The sequence below is a fragment of the Zosterops lateralis genome (genome assembly GCF_965231275.1).
Source record: "Zosterops lateralis genome assembly, chromosome: 5".
NCBI lineage: Eukaryota > Metazoa > Chordata > Aves > Passeriformes > Zosteropidae > Zosterops > Zosterops lateralis.
This window is the reverse complement of record NC_139766.1, coordinates 68,737,735-68,753,961: the sequence shown is the minus strand read 5'-3', so window position 1 is coordinate 68,753,961 and position 16,227 is coordinate 68,737,735. Positions and strand designations below refer to the sequence as shown.

Genomic DNA, 16,227 nt, shown 5'->3' with positions numbered 1-16,227 from the left:
TGAATAAAGGTGTTTGTTCAGTTTGATTACAGACAGTTGTTACTACTTGGTTTATACTGCTTTGGAGTAAGCACTGCTGAGAGCATAAATAAATCCCATTTGTAGTCCAAACCCCAGTGCCAATGAGGAAGAGGCATTTCTTTCCTCTACAAACTTAATCTCCCTAATGAAAATGACAAAAGATGCTGAAAGAGACCAAGGCAAGGACATCCATCTTCCCTCCCTGTTGGAATGGACACGGTAGTTTTGCTCTGTGTGCGGCCAAGCAATCTCTGATGATCCTGATAGTTTGCCCGCTATTTTTGGAATCCTGACAGTCTCCACTGCAATTTCCCTAAATTGTTTATTCTTAACTACACTGGATTCACTCCCTGCTGATTCTTATGTCCTAGATTCTGGAGTCTGAACAGCATTGAACATAACTTAATTTTTTCCTGGTTTGAGGGGAAAGGCAAGCGTTGGGAGATGCATCCTCCTAGCAGAAACATAAAATCAGTCATTTCCAAACTGAGTTGTCTTTTGCCTGTACTAAGAACAGGTCTCATTATTTAGAAAGCAGATGTAAAACATGTACTAAATAAAACCCCCACTCACTTCTGGCTTTACTGTTTCTTTGCATACAGAGCAAACTGACTGACTTAGAGACACTGGCTTTGCTGATAGCAACTCTGAGCCATGATCTGGACCACAGGGGAGTGAACAACTCTTACATACAAAGGTAAGTGCGTCTGAGAGAAGCTCATTAAAAACAAGTGAGTGAACAAACACGAGCACACAGCTAAATTAGGTACAGCCTGACTGCTTTGATGATGTGGGGCTGTGCAAAGGAGCAGGTTTTCACAAAGCAGAAAGTGCAAGAGCAGGCAGAACCATCGTGAGTCCAGAGCTGCACAGCCTCAGTTGCTGACTACGATGGCAGATTAAATGAAGCCTTTGTTGTGGAGGGACGTTTTCCTGCTCCCATTCCCAAAGTCCCCTCCCCTACTTCCCATAAAGTAACAGCAGAAGGCTGCAGTTTCCAAGGAACAGCGTGTAGGAAACATGCAACATTTCAGATCCCTCCCTGCTGTTCCCTTCTCCTGCGGGCCAGCATAGCACTGAGATCTGCAGCCCCCTGATACAGAGGGGTGTCCCCATTGTTCTGAACTCACCTTGTTTAACTCTTGGTTTAGCCACAGTTTTCCAGAATTCTAAGTTGTTTAGAGTAAGTTACGTGATTAAAATCACATTTAAAATGTATGGCTGTTTTGCATGGATTGTCAGTTATCTGTTCTTCAACTATGATCCAGTCTGGAATTACAGAAAAGCCTTTACAATACAAAAAGGCAAAATACATTTAAAACATTGAAAAAAAAATTTACTAAACAAAATATTTTGGTTTGAAGTTACCAAAATGAAATATCTGAACAAGTCTAAAATTTCTCCAATAATCTTAATTTTTAACTGGATTTTTTAGAATTTATTAGTAGTTTCAAATCTGCCCCATCCAGTGAATTTGGTATCACTTCAAATAATAGCACATGAGTCTTCAGTTGATTTAAAGCGTGGCTTAATGTGATTCCTGTGATATAGCAGAGTGCCCTGGTCTGACCATAGCTGGGGAAAAGGTACCCAGGGATTTGTGCTTGTGTCTTCTTCTGACAGAGCTGGTTCTGAGAGAATGGTTTTGAAGTGACCTGTGAAGAAGTGGTTCGCTGTTCTCACTATGTCTAAAGTAAGATAATAGGGGAGGAAAAGCTGGTTTAAGGCACAGAATACTGAAAGGCAGAAAATAAGAAAGCTGAAGCAGAACTCCTGCATTTCAAATTTATATGTTTGGAGTAACACTGATGTATAAAGAAAAAAAAAACCAACCTCCACAACATTAGAAGAGTTAACTTTTTCTAGCTTGGTAATACAGGATTCCAGCAGTAACTGTAGCCTCACAGCAACTGGAACTAGTTAGCTATTTTTTGCTTTATTTATTTAAAAATAAATTTCCTGGAAGACATCTGGAGATGCGTCATCTCCTCTCAAAAATGTCCTGGGAAAGTGTCATAGACAGCAAAATCTAACATTTACACATGCTGGAGAGCTGAGATGGCTATAGCTTAATAATTCCTTTCTCAATAGAAAGTTCCATGAATTTCTTTTTTTAAACCTAAATACAAAAGTTTTTATTTCTAGGAACAGATCCCTTTTGTTTTTTCCTTTGAAGCAGGGAGGGTGGATATTCAGTGTATGATTCTTTCCTTAAGCAGCAGGGTTTCAAAAATTGAAATGGTCCTGGCAGCAATAGAAGTTACAGAAAGGGAACTGCTTGAAGGCCTTTTGGTACTTATGCGGGGGTGGGGGGGTGGTATTTTGTTTTTGCTCCAGTCCCACGTGCAAAGTAGGAAGCACAGAAAGCTGCATAACCAGACCCCTGTGCTCAGAAAGCCACTGTGCCCTTTGGCCTGGAGTGGGGGTTTGACCAAAGTGCGACTACAGCAGTTGGACCTGAATTTATTTGCAGCCCCAGGCAGGGTCTGTGAGTGCTAAGCGGGCTCTGGTTTGGAGCAGTACTTGGGAAGATAACCCACAAGATTTCTCACGTATGTCTCTCTCCAGTCAGGATGAACTCTGGGGAGACACAATATGCATCCCACTTAATTCAATGGGAATTTCACCCAGCATGGGTTGGCACCATCCTGCGGTTTGTTTCCGTACAGAAATACACGAGTGCATTTGCTCTACGCCCCTTTTGTAGTGGTCTCAGAGGGAGGTGCTGGGCAGCCAGCCCATATTCCTCAGGGACTTGCATCCTTTAATCTCCTTTTCTGTGTTTTTGTTTGTCTTTCCATCTTTCTCTCCACATTTTTGTGCTTCCTAAATCCCCAGAGTCTCCTCTTGTGACTTTCATTTGAGCCTCTGTGCACTCACTCATACAGGGAGCCAATCCTGCAGCCACTAAGTCTTGTGAATGGTCCTTAACTATAGAGAAAAATCTCATGGAATTAAATGCTAAAAAAGAGCTACTGACATGATTAAACATTTGTAGGTCAGATTATAATTAGAGTAATAGGTCCAGGATCATCAGCAAAATAGACTTCCAAAAGAATCCAGATTTAGTTGAAGAGATGACATGACCAATATGGGACCAGGGGTTGCAAATGAAGACAGAGCAGCAGAAACCAAGAACTGTATTATTCAACAAGGAACAGGGAGAAATTGGAAATCCTCAAGAGAGAAGGAGTTTCTGTACTTTGGCTAAAGCTACTCAAAGAGCAAATTCTGTTTTCTAGATGAAGATACTTTTAACTTTTGCATTAAGGTATTTTACAATACAATACTGTACCTATACAATTAGTTTCCTGCTGTTCTTCACTGTGGTACAATCAGCATCACTGTTGGCCTCTAACAGTTTTCCTTTTGGATTTTACCCGGAGCAAAGGCTAAGTAACAATGTTGCAGCAGTTTAGTCGTGACAATAGTGGTGATGAAACACCAGTTACTAACACTAGGAAATCACTTGATCAATATTTTGGGCCCAGCACCATATTGCACCAAGTTCAGCAGGAATTTTTCCATTGGTATCAGTGGGTTTCCTATTAGGTTTGCATTATTACTTACAAGCTCAGCAGCTGAGCTGACTAAATATGCCAGGTGGCTGTTTAAGAACATCTTAGAGAAACCAAAACTGTTTCCTAAACTGTGCTGGTGAATGAACTCTTGGTGTTACCTTTGCTTTCTATACAGGAACTTTCACTCCTTATGAAACCTTGTCTTACATTCTCACTCCTTGTGTGCTGCTGGTCTCTACAGGCAGAGAAGGCAGAAAACCAGAGCTGTCAGTGCTCTGACAAAAGAACAGCATTATCTTTTTATCTATATTTTCACAAAGGATGTTAAAAGGGAAGTTATTTCTGGATCACTAATATGTTTGTCTTATTTGATTCCTCCATCTTTTTCCTCCTCAGAAGCGAACACCCACTGGCTCAGCTGTATTGCCACTCAATCATGGAGCATCATCATTTTGATCAATGCCTTATGATCCTGAATAGTCCAGTGAGTGCCACATTCCTGTGTATGCTGAAGGAAACTATTTTAATTTCTATTTTTGGCTTTTGGACAGAATCCCACCCTTATATGTTCTTAAGTGCTCTTTATTCCTTTTTGGGTAAAGAAAGCAAATGCAGCAACATAGAAATCACAGCTCTGTTGCTGAGTGCCACCAAAGCCTTCCAAGTGCTGCCCGATAAGGGAAGTCTTGCTGACATCCTTCTGAGTACCTGCTTCCTTGGACCAAAGGAAACAAAAGGCTTTGCTGCCATTTTGATGACCTCTTATGAACCACCAAACAAACCCCAGTCCTTCCTCTCCTTTCAAAAAACATTCAAGCCTACATATACACAAAGCAGCCCTGATGAGACCAAACCAAACACTGCTCACGTTGACATTCCAAAGTGAAGCCAAACCTAAGTTTAGTCAATGTCTAAATAAAACTACATTCTTCTTGTTTGATGTTATTAGCTAATTCTCAAGACCAGTTATTTAGCATTCACAGTCCTTTTGAAGCACTGCTCCTTTTGTACCACAGGTTGTGGTACTCCTGGTATTGTAGTGATACTTTCCTATTCACGTAGGCAGATACGGAAAAATAATGGAGGCGAATTCCATTTCACCAGTGCTTTGGTTTAACAGGGGGCTGCTGAGGTCATATTTCTATTTAATAAGTTGTTATTTATGCTGCTTCATAAAAGGAAAATATTTTCATTTACTAGAGGTGTACAGGCAGGTACAGGAATCTGTTATAATTCCTCTGCCTCAAGGAGGGGGAAGGAAGAGGAAAGGGGAGCTGTGATACAGCCAGTAACAAATTTGATTTGAATGAATGAAATGGACTTGAAGGCTTTGATGTTGCTCTGCTTGCAGTTTCATTTTGTGATAGTGATGATGTTGCTGCTGTGCAGCTTTCTGCCATTACTCAAGAAGACTGGAATTTTTATTTTTAAACTAGGGAATCTGCAAGAGGAAGGAGGGTAAAAGAATGACCTCAGATATCAGCAAGCTACTTGTAATGATTTGGTAACTTAGAGACACTTTAGCAAACTGCTGTGCTGTTGCCCATTTTACTGATAGCACTGATTTTTGGCTTTTTTTGGTAAAGGGAAATCAGATTCTCAGCAGCCTTTCCATTGAAGAATACAAGGCTACACTGAAAATGATAAAACAAGCCATTCTTGCCACAGACCTGGCACTATACATCAAGTAAGTCAGAGGAGACTGTCTGGATAATCACTGCTGGGTATTAGCATCATGTCAGCATCCTGAAAAATCTTTTGTTTTAACTTCTTTTAAAGGAGGAGAGGAGAATTTTTTGAACTTCTAAGGAAGAAGCAGTTTAATTGGGAAGATCCCTCACAAAAGGAGCTATTTTTGTAAGTAAAAGCAGAATAATCAAGAAGTCAGTTAATGTTACTGGGTACCCAATTTCCCATCCTGTGTTGCTGTGAACTTCATTAAACCCAGCAGGTCTTTGTGCTCTGGGCCTGAACAAGCTGCCATGGTCACATAGGTCACTGAACTCCCTGGGTCTGAGCTACCAAGTGTGCAACCTTAGAAACTAGTAGAAGAAACTTCGTTAAATAGCATGTGAAGAAGTTACATTTAAAACTTTTCTTTAATTTCACTTCTTTTTCTGACTTTGATGTTCCTTGAAATTCTATATTCTATTTTACTAGTCATTAAACTTGGTGGCTACGTACATTTCACATAGAGTAATTTATCCCTTTTCTTTCTGTTTGCTCTGCAGAGCAATGCTGATGACTGCTTGTGACTTATCAGCCATAACCAAGCCATGGCCAGTTCAGCAACGGGTATGTATTCAATTTTTAAGATTTCCTAAATGCAAACTGCATTAAAGTTTATTTCCTCGACCCAGTCTTCATTGCAAAGGCAGTGGTGGAATGCAGAACCGGAGTCTCACAATGTGTGTGGGGGGCTAATACGATCTATCCTAAGGAGAGGTAGGAACCACTCTTGTTTGTCAGCAGCAAACAAACTTTCAGAGGTCTCAATGAGTGAAATCTCTTACAGATTGCTGAGCTTGTGGCTACTGAGTTCTTTGACCAAGGAGATAAAGAGCGCAAGGAACTCAACATAGAACCCACAGTAAGTGGCAGAACCACCTCTTGCAAAATGTCTTTTGAAAACAGCACTTAAAATTTCTCCCACTGACCACAATGCAGGGCCAGCTCCTTCTCAGTCTTCCTAGCAGTCAGTTTTGTTCTGTGGCTCCAGAACACCAATAGTGTGTCATTATCTCTGAACCAGAACAGACAATACTATTTCCTTTAAGTCAGTATTACTGAATTGGCTAGGAAACACATTCCTGAATTGGTACCTATTTGCAGCTATCCAAACCCAGTAAGTTTGCCTGGTTATTTGGGCTCTGTTAACCCAAAGGCAGCCCCCTGAGGGAAGTCATGCAGTCCAATTCCCTTCATGGGAACATCTGTAAGGATACCCCACTGTGCTGAGCTTGCTGTGCTGTTTAAGGTGTTGCTTTTCAATTCCAGACTCGCTTTGGTTTTAGTTGGGTTTTTTATTTAATGCATTTAAACACAGACCTTGTTTACTTATTATCTGCAGGATCTAATGAACAGAGAGAAGAAAAACAAAATTCCCAGCATGCAGGTTGGATTCATAGATGCTGTTTGTTTGCAGCTGTATGAGGTATGGTATCTAAGGAAGAACAGCAAATATCTGAAACCAGAACTGTTCACTGGTAGACACAGATTTACAATTAGAATAAAAATCAAATTAAAAACTAGCCCCTCAGTTAGAAAAATATTTTTTATTTTATATTGCATATGGTTCATTATTCTGTTGAAGAAATTATTCTTTTAGAATTTTTAATTAGTTGTATATTTGTCTGATTAATGTATTTTGTCACATTTTTTTAAACCTAGTTAAAATCCTGTGCTCTGTGCAATTGATGTTATGTCTCTAGGTTATATTCTGGATTATCAGGGAAAATCACAAGACTAATGCTTTGACCTCTAGGGAAAGAATGGTATCCAGGTAACACATTGATAGAAAATGTTTTAAAGAATTCAGAATTTGTCATACAAAATGTGACAATCTCCTATATAGAGGAAACTGACCCAATTTTAACACTTACTATCCCATTCTTTTCCTTCTCTTTCATCACACACCAAAGCATTGCATGAGATAATTCACTGAAATGCTTCTTTGTCCTGGTCACAAACTGTATGAGAAGCTGCTTGGTCAAATATAGTGTGAAACACAACATAATGATTTCTGGGGTTCTTTTAAACCAGTATATCATTAGAGTGAATGTCTTTTATTTGAACTGTAGCAAGTGTTTTACAGAAACCAAGGTAATAAAAAGAAAGGAGATGAACAGATAACTGAATTCTGAAGAACCTTCCAGTGCGAGGAACAGGATAATTACTTGAATTTTTCCTTCTGACACAATAAACTTTTCTAAAAAGAATGCTCATTCACCAGTTTAAAGGAAACAGGGATAGAGAAAGGGAGCTACTAGCTGCTGTCCCTGAAAATCAAGTGTTTCTGTGCTGTAGAAACTGTCAGGAAAATAAGGCAGCCTTTGCTTTGAAGCCTCAGAAAACTGTCTCCAGTAGGAGGTAGGCTACTGAAAGAAGAGTGAGTGTCTCTGCAAAGGTGCAGATTGGATAAACAGAAAACACTTGAACAGAACACCTGAGCAGGCTTGAATGCCCACAGTTCTAGAGCCTGAATGTCTATACTTCTCCCTGTTAGGTGAGTGCTTTACCCTTTCCATTGATGAAAAGACCAGAAAAACTGGGATTATTTACTCTGCAACATGCACTGCTGCTGATATCTATACAGTTACCAAGTGATCCTAGTCCAAACTACCCAGCTCTTGTGTTAGGAAACCAGAGCAGTCAATGATCTACAAATCTTACCCTAAGTTCAGAAATCTGAAAAAAAATACGAGAGACGTGTTTCGGTCTGAGTTTTTTAAATTAAAAATGGAATGCAATCTCTTTTCCATGTTCTCCATTTCTTTCAGGCCCTAACGCACGTGTCAGAGGCCTGCTCCCCTTTGCTAGATGGCTGCAGAAAAAACAGGCAGAAATGGCAAGCCTTGGCTGAGCAGCAAGAGAACCTGATTAATGGAGAGAGCAACCAAGGCAAACGGAACTGAGATGCTGATTCCACTTCCACAAGCTCAAGTTTTCATGTAGGAGACACAGTAATAGGGGAGTACTGCATTTTGCTAAACACTCTATGAATTTGGCTGATGTTTTGCACTGCTGTATTATTTTTTCCACATTTCAAGATAGAGCATGACCGTGTAGATGCCGAGGTGATATCTGAAGACAGTATGTTTCTTTTATTACATTTGAGTGAGATGGAAGAAGACCTGCAGGTGTGGTTTTTGCTATCCCACCCCACAAGAAGGTACTGGTGCAGGCACTGACTGTGCTGAGAGCCTGTTGATTTACAGATGTACATAATTGTTTAGTGATTGTGTTGTGGCCAGTATCTGAAAGACTACTGCATTTTGCACCTTTTCTCTCCCTCTTCCCATCTTGCTGTGTTATGTTATCAAAGTATTTGAGCAGTCTTGCCTGTTCTCTTTCCAGAGGTTCAGAGCAAAGATTGGGACTCACTGTGGGGAGCCTATTCCAGCAAAAACTATTGCTAACCTCTCTCAGAAAGCAGAACTGGGCTCTGAGGTTAAAAGCCCCAAAATCTGTACAGCCAGTAGGGTTTGGGGTTTTTTCCCTATCAGACAGATATCTTAGCAAATGTGTTATTCCAGCTGAAGAAATTTCTAGGACCCCTGTGAATTACTAGGCAATGGGAGTCTTAGGAGTGTTGTGGTAGAGGTGTCTGAGTGATCCAGCCCAATGGAAACTCCTTGAAGACCGATGAGACATCCCAGTGTAACTGACAGGCTGCCATGGAAGGACAGCTCCCATAGAAAGCTGCAAGGAGCACGCAGAGAAACAGAAACAAACCAGGACTAGGTTTGTACGCTGGTTTTCACTTCATTCGGAAGTTGATTTTTAACATCATCTAACCAACAGACTGGATCACAGGCAGAAGAGAATGATTGCAAGAGCAAGAGGTGAAAAGCTGACTCAGAGTGATGCAGGAAGAGCACACTCCTGGTGACCATCAGCGACTGATTCCCCAGACCAGTGCTACTATGGAATGGCTGTGACCACTTACAGCAACATTTCATGTTGATGTCTCATAAAAGTCATTTTTCAAATTAGCTAAAAATGATCCTGATGTCTTGAAGAAATAGGGAAAAAAAAATACCAAAAGCAAAAATAGCCAAGAGTGCTACAGGGATTTGCCATTTGTGAGGCATTAATGCTCTGACAAGTAAAAAAATCAATTAACTTGCACTAGTAAAAAAATGTGATCTATTATTTAGACGAAGATGATTAATAAAATGGTTTTGAATAGGGAACCAGTTAAAGAAAATATACACATTGGGCAGATTCCAAAAGAGAAATACAAGGAGAGTGCTATTCTTCAGGTAGACAGGATAAGGAGATGAACATCAGCAGTCTAAAATGCATTAGCAGCACATGTAACTTTGGCTGCACAGAGACGCATGGAATGTTCCAGGTTTTTAATCTGTAATAATATTTTTTTTTTTTTTTGTTAAAATCAGCAACTATGTTTGGCAAAAGTAGCACATTTGGCATTGTGCTTTGAAGTGTAGGAATTTAGTTCTATCACAATAATCCAGGAAATTCTAGCTGGAAACTGCAATAAATTCTTCTTCCCAGGAGATTGTCAACCCAACTTGTAAGAGCTGGTCAGAAAGACAGGGAAGACTCCTCCTTTTTATCAGTTTCTTCTTTTAGATAAACAGTGCCAAAAGCTAAGAAAAGATGAAGCAAATGTTTTGAAATGTTTGACAATACTGAGTTATAGAGTTGATGTTTGTTTTAAATGTACAACAAGGTATTCTGACAGTCAGCAGTATTTCTGCCACCCTAAATTATTTGTCACTGATTAAGTCCTATCTTGAACTTCTCTAGTGAGCACCAACAATAAATTGTTGGAGCTGTGAATTTGAAAACATTTTTCTATAGAAGTATTTCTCCTTATTCTGTCCCAACAAATAAAATAAAAAAAATGTATTTCAACACTGACTAAGAATTCCAGGACTGCTGTTTTGCAGTACTCCATATGTGTATTTCTGTGCATACACAGTATGGAGGTGACAGCAGCCCCCCACCAACACACAACCTCCCCAAAAAAAAGTTTTAGATACTTTTTGATAAACAGAAAACGGCTTCAGGATTTGCATAGTCCTTGTATAGTCTTTTTCCTGAGTGCTTGAGATACTGATAATATAATTATAATGCTAACTGATGAGATACATATTTAATATAAATACAAATAAAATATATGTATATAAAGGTGTATTCTTGCTATTATGGTTGAGACTAGTAACTCATGGTGACAACACAGCAGATAACTATGGTGATACCACAGTGTAGTGATGTAACTTTGACATTAATATTCCAGTCTTTCTTTTCTTTTATATTGTGTGTTTAGCAAAGTTTTATTATAACTAAATTTATAAATGCTACAAAGGAGTGCTGGATTCATATCTTTGACTTGAAAAAAAAGGCGTGATGTTACTTTTTTTTAAAGGTTCGCTTAAAATGAACAGTTATACAGTATGTGCATATATTTAATTACATATCTGTACACATTTATCCCACAGGTTTTCTTCCACTCTAAATGTTGGAACGTACATTTAAATACAGTTCCTAGTAAATAAATATTTAAAGAAATTAATCTGTATATATTTCTACAAAACCAAAGCCTTTAAACTACTGGTTTAAGAACCTTAAAAGCATAGAGTGCTGTATTTCATGAAATTCAAAGCCTTTGCATAGTGTTTTACTCTGCCTGAAGGCAAAATCAGAGTGTGCTGGTTCTCTGTCATGGCTTTGTTTCAATCATTTGCAGAAACTGCTCCTTCCTTTCATAATGTAGATAGAGGACAATATGGGGGAAAAACCCCAAATCCAGCCTGGCTAGGTTTGCTGCTTGAAGTTCACAATCTTCAGCATTCAACATTTCCAAAGCCAGCTGGTGGATTACAGCCACACAGCTGTCATTAATTTCATCCTGAGCTGTTTATCTCATTATTTCAGTCAGCTTTCAAACACCTTCTCCCCAGTTTATATTGTATAGCTATAACAATCAGTATGGCTTACATAAGAAAGCAGCTGAAGTGGAGTTTATACCTTTGTCAGTTCAGCCTTAAGTCCATTGAAACCATTGTCACATTTTCAATTTAAATCTCTGGGTACAAGAATTTGTCCCACTAATTCTTAATACTCCTCTCAATGAAGACAACTAAATTAGTCTCCTACTTGATCTCAGATACAAACAGGTTCTCTCCCAAACTCACTCCACAGTACAGTTTAATGCTTAAAATGCACTTTTATTTCTTGGTTGGTTCTGAAAAAAATTACTTGTGCTAACATACACAAAATTACTGATCAACCCTTACCTCTTCTAATTCCAAATACCAATGAGGCTCTTGAGCTGCAGGTAACATTTCTTTTCCAAGAAATTAGCCATACATGCAATGTTAGCTGTAGAAGGGCCTAGGTTTTCTGTTATCTCACAAACTGGGGGAGAAATAATGTAATGCTGATTTTGGAGATGGTGTTAATTTTTAATTAGAAGCAGTTTATAGTTAAGAGCAGATTACTCATATCTTCACTGAGCACATTTACAAGTGAGCTGCTGATAAAAGGAAACAATTAATTTCACTGATGATCAGCTGATTTCTCAGAAGAAAGAACCAAAGCCTGTTTATGTGCACCACCCCCTGACATTGCAAGCATCTTTTGAATTCCAACCCAATATATTTTACCTGGTAGGGGCATGAACTGACAAATTCAGGGCACTTATCTATTTCACACAAAGGGTTTGTCAAAATTACCAGGTAACTGATTTTCCAACCCATTACACAGAAAGATAATGAAGAATCAGATCTAGGCCATTAAAATTAGAGCAGTGATCCAGCTGCTGTCCTTTCCAGTTATGCATAAGAACATAGCAAAGACTTTTTATGGAAAAAAAATGCCTCACTCATAATAAATTCACATGTTTTTTAAGGTTTTATAAATACCTGATATTTCAAGCAAATTTATATAGTAGTATTTGTTCAGAGTCTTATCTCTGTGATGCTGCAGGTTTTTTCTTCATGTCAAATTACATGCAGTTTACATTCCAGGTTTCAATTTTATTTCCCAGTCCCTTTTTCAGGGGTTTACACTAATTTAAAACATAAGCTTCAATAGCAGAATGAGTTTGGCCTGAGTATGGTAAATAATGAGAGCTGAGTTTTTCAGTTTGGGCTTTGACAGGAAGGAGAAACATCACAGATTCTGTCCTGGTAATTAGTGACACTTGCTAAATGCAGCAAATTGTGACAGCAGGATCTCTTATCTTTGGTCTTTGCCAGGTGAATGGAATTTGCACAGGAAAGTTTCTTTTCCAGATAAGGAAGGCTGTTTTCATAGAGAAACTCGTATCTGAGTGTTTGTAAATGTGTATTTATGAGACTCTGCTCTCTTAATTGCTGGTCCCCACGAAGTCCCACAGCACAAGCTTGGCCTGCCAGGGCCTCACACGTGCTCAGGTGCCCACCCAGAGTCAATATTGTGGTTCCCATTTACCTCAGAGGGGAGCTGGGTTGAGCTGCATAGAAAGTGAAAGAATGGGTCAAATCCACCTTTTTTTTTTTTTTTTTTTACCTGTAAAGAGGGACCAAGCCCTTACCCTCGGTGACAGCTGCCTCACCTGCTCTTTGCTGGGTTCAGCTAATTCCCATTGATGCCCAAGGTACCTTACAGATGTAACTGAAGTTGGAATTTGAGTCCTCTTTGTATTCACATGGCAGACACCTGCACGTGTCTCTTAAAGAATGTAGTTTGGAATGCACTGTAAATAGTTTTAACATACATTCCTACCGTAGTTTAATAAAAACCTTAATCACGGTCACTAGTCACTGAGCTTGTCCATTTGTATTCTATCTTTTAAAAATACCTGAACAAATATATAGTTTCTGGGCACAGTATTTTTGTACTAGGTTAAGGGGTTTCTCTGTATATTGTGTTTTACTTTAATACTTTAAGCAGTATTAAAGTCTTCTGGATGTTGTGTGTTCCCTCTTGCTTCTGTCCTATGACTTAGAATAAAGCTAGTCATCACTTAAGAGAATCATTAGCCCTACTTATTGTACAGCTGCTAGAGAACATAAGGGTCAGCTTATTTTCTGTGGTCAGACTGCTGCTTATTACTTATTTCCTCATTCTTCTCTTTGTACTGTTTTCATGCTTTTTAAAATAAAAAGGACAATGTCAAATTTTACTGTTTGTTATAATTAATATTATTGAGGTGTAATTTTAAATGCCTGATTCAAATCATTCCTTCTGTAAATTTACATTTCATAGTAACTTTTCTATATCCTAGAAATCCTGAAAAGTATGTGTTAATATCAGGATACTTCTGAGTACTACTGAGATCAGCCAGCAGTAAAGGAGTTCTTGTTTCACAACCACAAGAAATAATTCAGTGCCACTGACCACTAGAGAGCACTGGAGCTGCACCTCCTGAGAGCTGTCAGAAACCAGTTTATTTCCGACAGAAAGCAGAACCAGCGAATACAAGAGTTACAGAGATGTATCCTCAGATACAGTTCAGTTCCTGGGGATATCAATTGCAAGAGAGATAGAAATAGCCCAGAGCCTTCAACCAAAACTGTGAGGGAAAAAAATTATTATTTGACAAGCAAAGCCTCATCTTGCAGCAGCTGCTGATCCTAGAAGTAATTCAGGACCAGTGGGCTTCTTGGCAATTTCTGTTCTTTGCCTATTAGGTCCTTCACAGCAACACTTCTGGCTTGACTTTTTTTCGCTCTATGCAAAACCAGAAAGTATGTGCACCTCTGACAAACAGCAGGCTCATTCAAGGAGTTATGAAGGGCCAGATTTAGCTCAGCACAAAACACAAGCACTGTTTGCTCCAACCAGCTGCAACTGCACAAGTGCCCGTGCATATCTGCAAACATCAGGTCACCGTTTGCTGCTGGGACCGCAGCCTTCCCAGCCCCTCAGCAGCCCAGCCGTGCTCCTGCTCAGCCTTTCTGGGCTGCTGCAGGTTTGGATTCCCTGCTGAGAAGGTGCAGCGTTTGCAGCAGGAGCACCGGGATCCATATCTCACCCAGCCCTGGGAAGAACACGACCTGGAGCGAGGGCATTTTTATTGAAGAGGTGAACGAACATTACATGAGGGCTTTCTCTCCTTGTACAGCTCTGATGCCTCTTTAACAAATGGGAAAGATGAAAGCTCTTTTCTGCAGCCACACTTACAGCAGCAGTGGTGACAGCTATTGCATTTCACATTCCCAGGAAACCTCACCCTGTATGATTTTTAGGAAAAGACTCACGTGGGTGAGTTTGTTCTGACTGTAAGCTTTAGGGACGGACTTAACAGAATCTGACAGTCACTGACTTTTAGAACAGTAGCATTTCTTAGCACACACACAGAACTTCAGAACCACTGCAGCTGAAAAATACCCCAAGTTCATAATGGCTGCAAAATCTACAGTTTACACAGGTTTCTCTTATTTCACACCAGCAAATTCTAGGAGTAAAATCCGTGGTCAAATCATACCATCAGTTTACATGTAATATACTTACATATGAGCATCCAGAATCCTTTTATTGTGGTAATTAATGAAGTCACTGGCAATTTATTTTACGATATATAGAGCTTCTTAAAGAAAGTTCATTTTACGGGTAAGTAGAGGGGTTAATTTGATCAAGGCCACATGGGAAGTCCATTTCTGAACTGGAACAAGCACCAGAACCTGGGTGTATGTTCTGCTTTTACATGAGATACATGATGCCCAAACTAAGAAAATAATTTCAATTTGAAATCATCTTTTCCTTGTGCAAATACAAATATTTAAATATCTTAGCCATGCAGGGTGCTCTCTTGCTATAATGCTGCACTCAGTAGAGCTCTGAAGCTCACTATTTTACAGATGAAATTAGATTCAAGCCACTAATCCGGATAATCACAATAACCTTTTGTGGGGTTTAGAGCTATTTTTATAATCAAGATAAAAAGTTTACTGTAATTAAAAAGTTATGTTGAAATGAGCTAAATGTGCAGTTCAGATTCTGGAGAAACTGAAATGACTGATGCAGACTTTCAATACTGTACATCCTTAGTTCACTGGACTCTAACTTGACCCCATCCTACAATCATATCTCATATTCTAAACAAAAAGATATTGGGGAATACAGGAATATTCAGATAGAAATTTAAATACCCTTAGAAAAGCCTGACAAAAAGCCTCACATGGCAACTGGCATATCAGTCTCTGTATAGCAAGTGTGAAATGACACTAGTACTCAGCGATTCATTTAACCTTTTTTGGAAAAGCACACTTATTTTTATTGGCAATTGCTCACTGTCACCCTTTTTCCATTGAAACAAGGCCAGAATCTATCATTCTATGTAATCCTAGGATTCATTTTACCATACAGAAACTGATAAAGTAAATACCAGGGTTGTTACTGTTTTAGTCCTAAATTTTGCTTCCACATTTTTTCAACCTGGATCTTATTAACTCCTGCACTTCAGTTCTCTCCAATAAAAAAACTCTCAAAATTGCAGCACTTTATGGATCAGAGTCATTACACAGGCATTAAAAAGCAGTGTGCACAGGCAGTTTTAAAGTTTTAAACCCCACAGCCCACTGTTAACTAATCACACAAATGGATCTATACTCACTGGAAATTTCTAGGCAATCCTCAAATGCTGAGTTCTCTTGCTGAACAGCTTTCACATTAGCAGCATCCAGGAGATCCTCCTTGAACCAAAACAAAAGCAGAAATTCAGCAAACAGGCAGTTGGATTAGGACAACATCCACCTGAAGCAGGATCCAGTCCTGCTGCAATGCAACAACTGCAGTATGTACTTTGAAATTATTTATCCAGGACATGGCATTAGTTAGGCTCCATCAAGTTCCTGGTTGCCAGGCCACCCACTGTCATGCTTAAGTTGGCTTTACTGGCATAGAATTGTCTATTTGCCACATGGATATAAAATGGAATATTGAGGTTCAAATGCTTAGTGAAACTTCCCACTAAGGGATCCATCTTTGCAACCCATCTCAAGACATG

General features: G+C 39.2%; 1 protein-coding gene and 1 long non-coding RNA gene across 10 annotated transcripts in view; one reads left to right on the top strand and one right to left on the bottom strand.

Annotated features, from left to right (window-relative positions):
* Positions 1 to 13,401, top strand: part of PDE5A (phosphodiesterase 5A) — a gene marked incomplete at its 5' end in the record, with an annotated part of 106,797 nt that extends 93,396 nt beyond the window's left edge. For all 7 annotated transcript variants that reach the window (XM_083861683.1, XM_083861682.1, XM_083861685.1 and 4 more), the window contains 8 exons: positions 624 to 718; positions 3,939 to 4,026; positions 5,129 to 5,229; positions 5,322 to 5,399; positions 5,774 to 5,837; positions 6,058 to 6,132; positions 6,613 to 6,696; positions 8,042 to 13,401. In XM_083861683.1, coding sequence (XP_083717809.1) covers positions 624 to 718; positions 3,939 to 4,026; positions 5,129 to 5,229; positions 5,322 to 5,399; positions 5,774 to 5,837; positions 6,058 to 6,132; positions 6,613 to 6,696; positions 8,042 to 8,176 — 720 coding nt within the window. In that variant the 3' untranslated portion in view covers positions 8,177 to 13,401. The remainder of the gene's footprint in view (positions 1 to 623; positions 719 to 3,938; positions 4,027 to 5,128; positions 5,230 to 5,321; positions 5,400 to 5,773; positions 5,838 to 6,057; positions 6,133 to 6,612; positions 6,697 to 8,041) is intronic.
* Positions 1 to 15,996, bottom strand: part of LOC310909648 — a 51,437-nt gene extending 35,441 nt beyond the window's left edge. For all 3 annotated transcript variants that reach the window (XR_014590125.1, XR_014590126.1, XR_014590127.1), the window contains exon 1: positions 15,835 to 15,996. This is a non-coding gene — a long non-coding RNA (uncharacterized lncRNA). The remainder of the gene's footprint in view (positions 1 to 15,834) is intronic.
* Between the last annotated feature and the right edge of the window lie 231 nt (positions 15,997 to 16,227).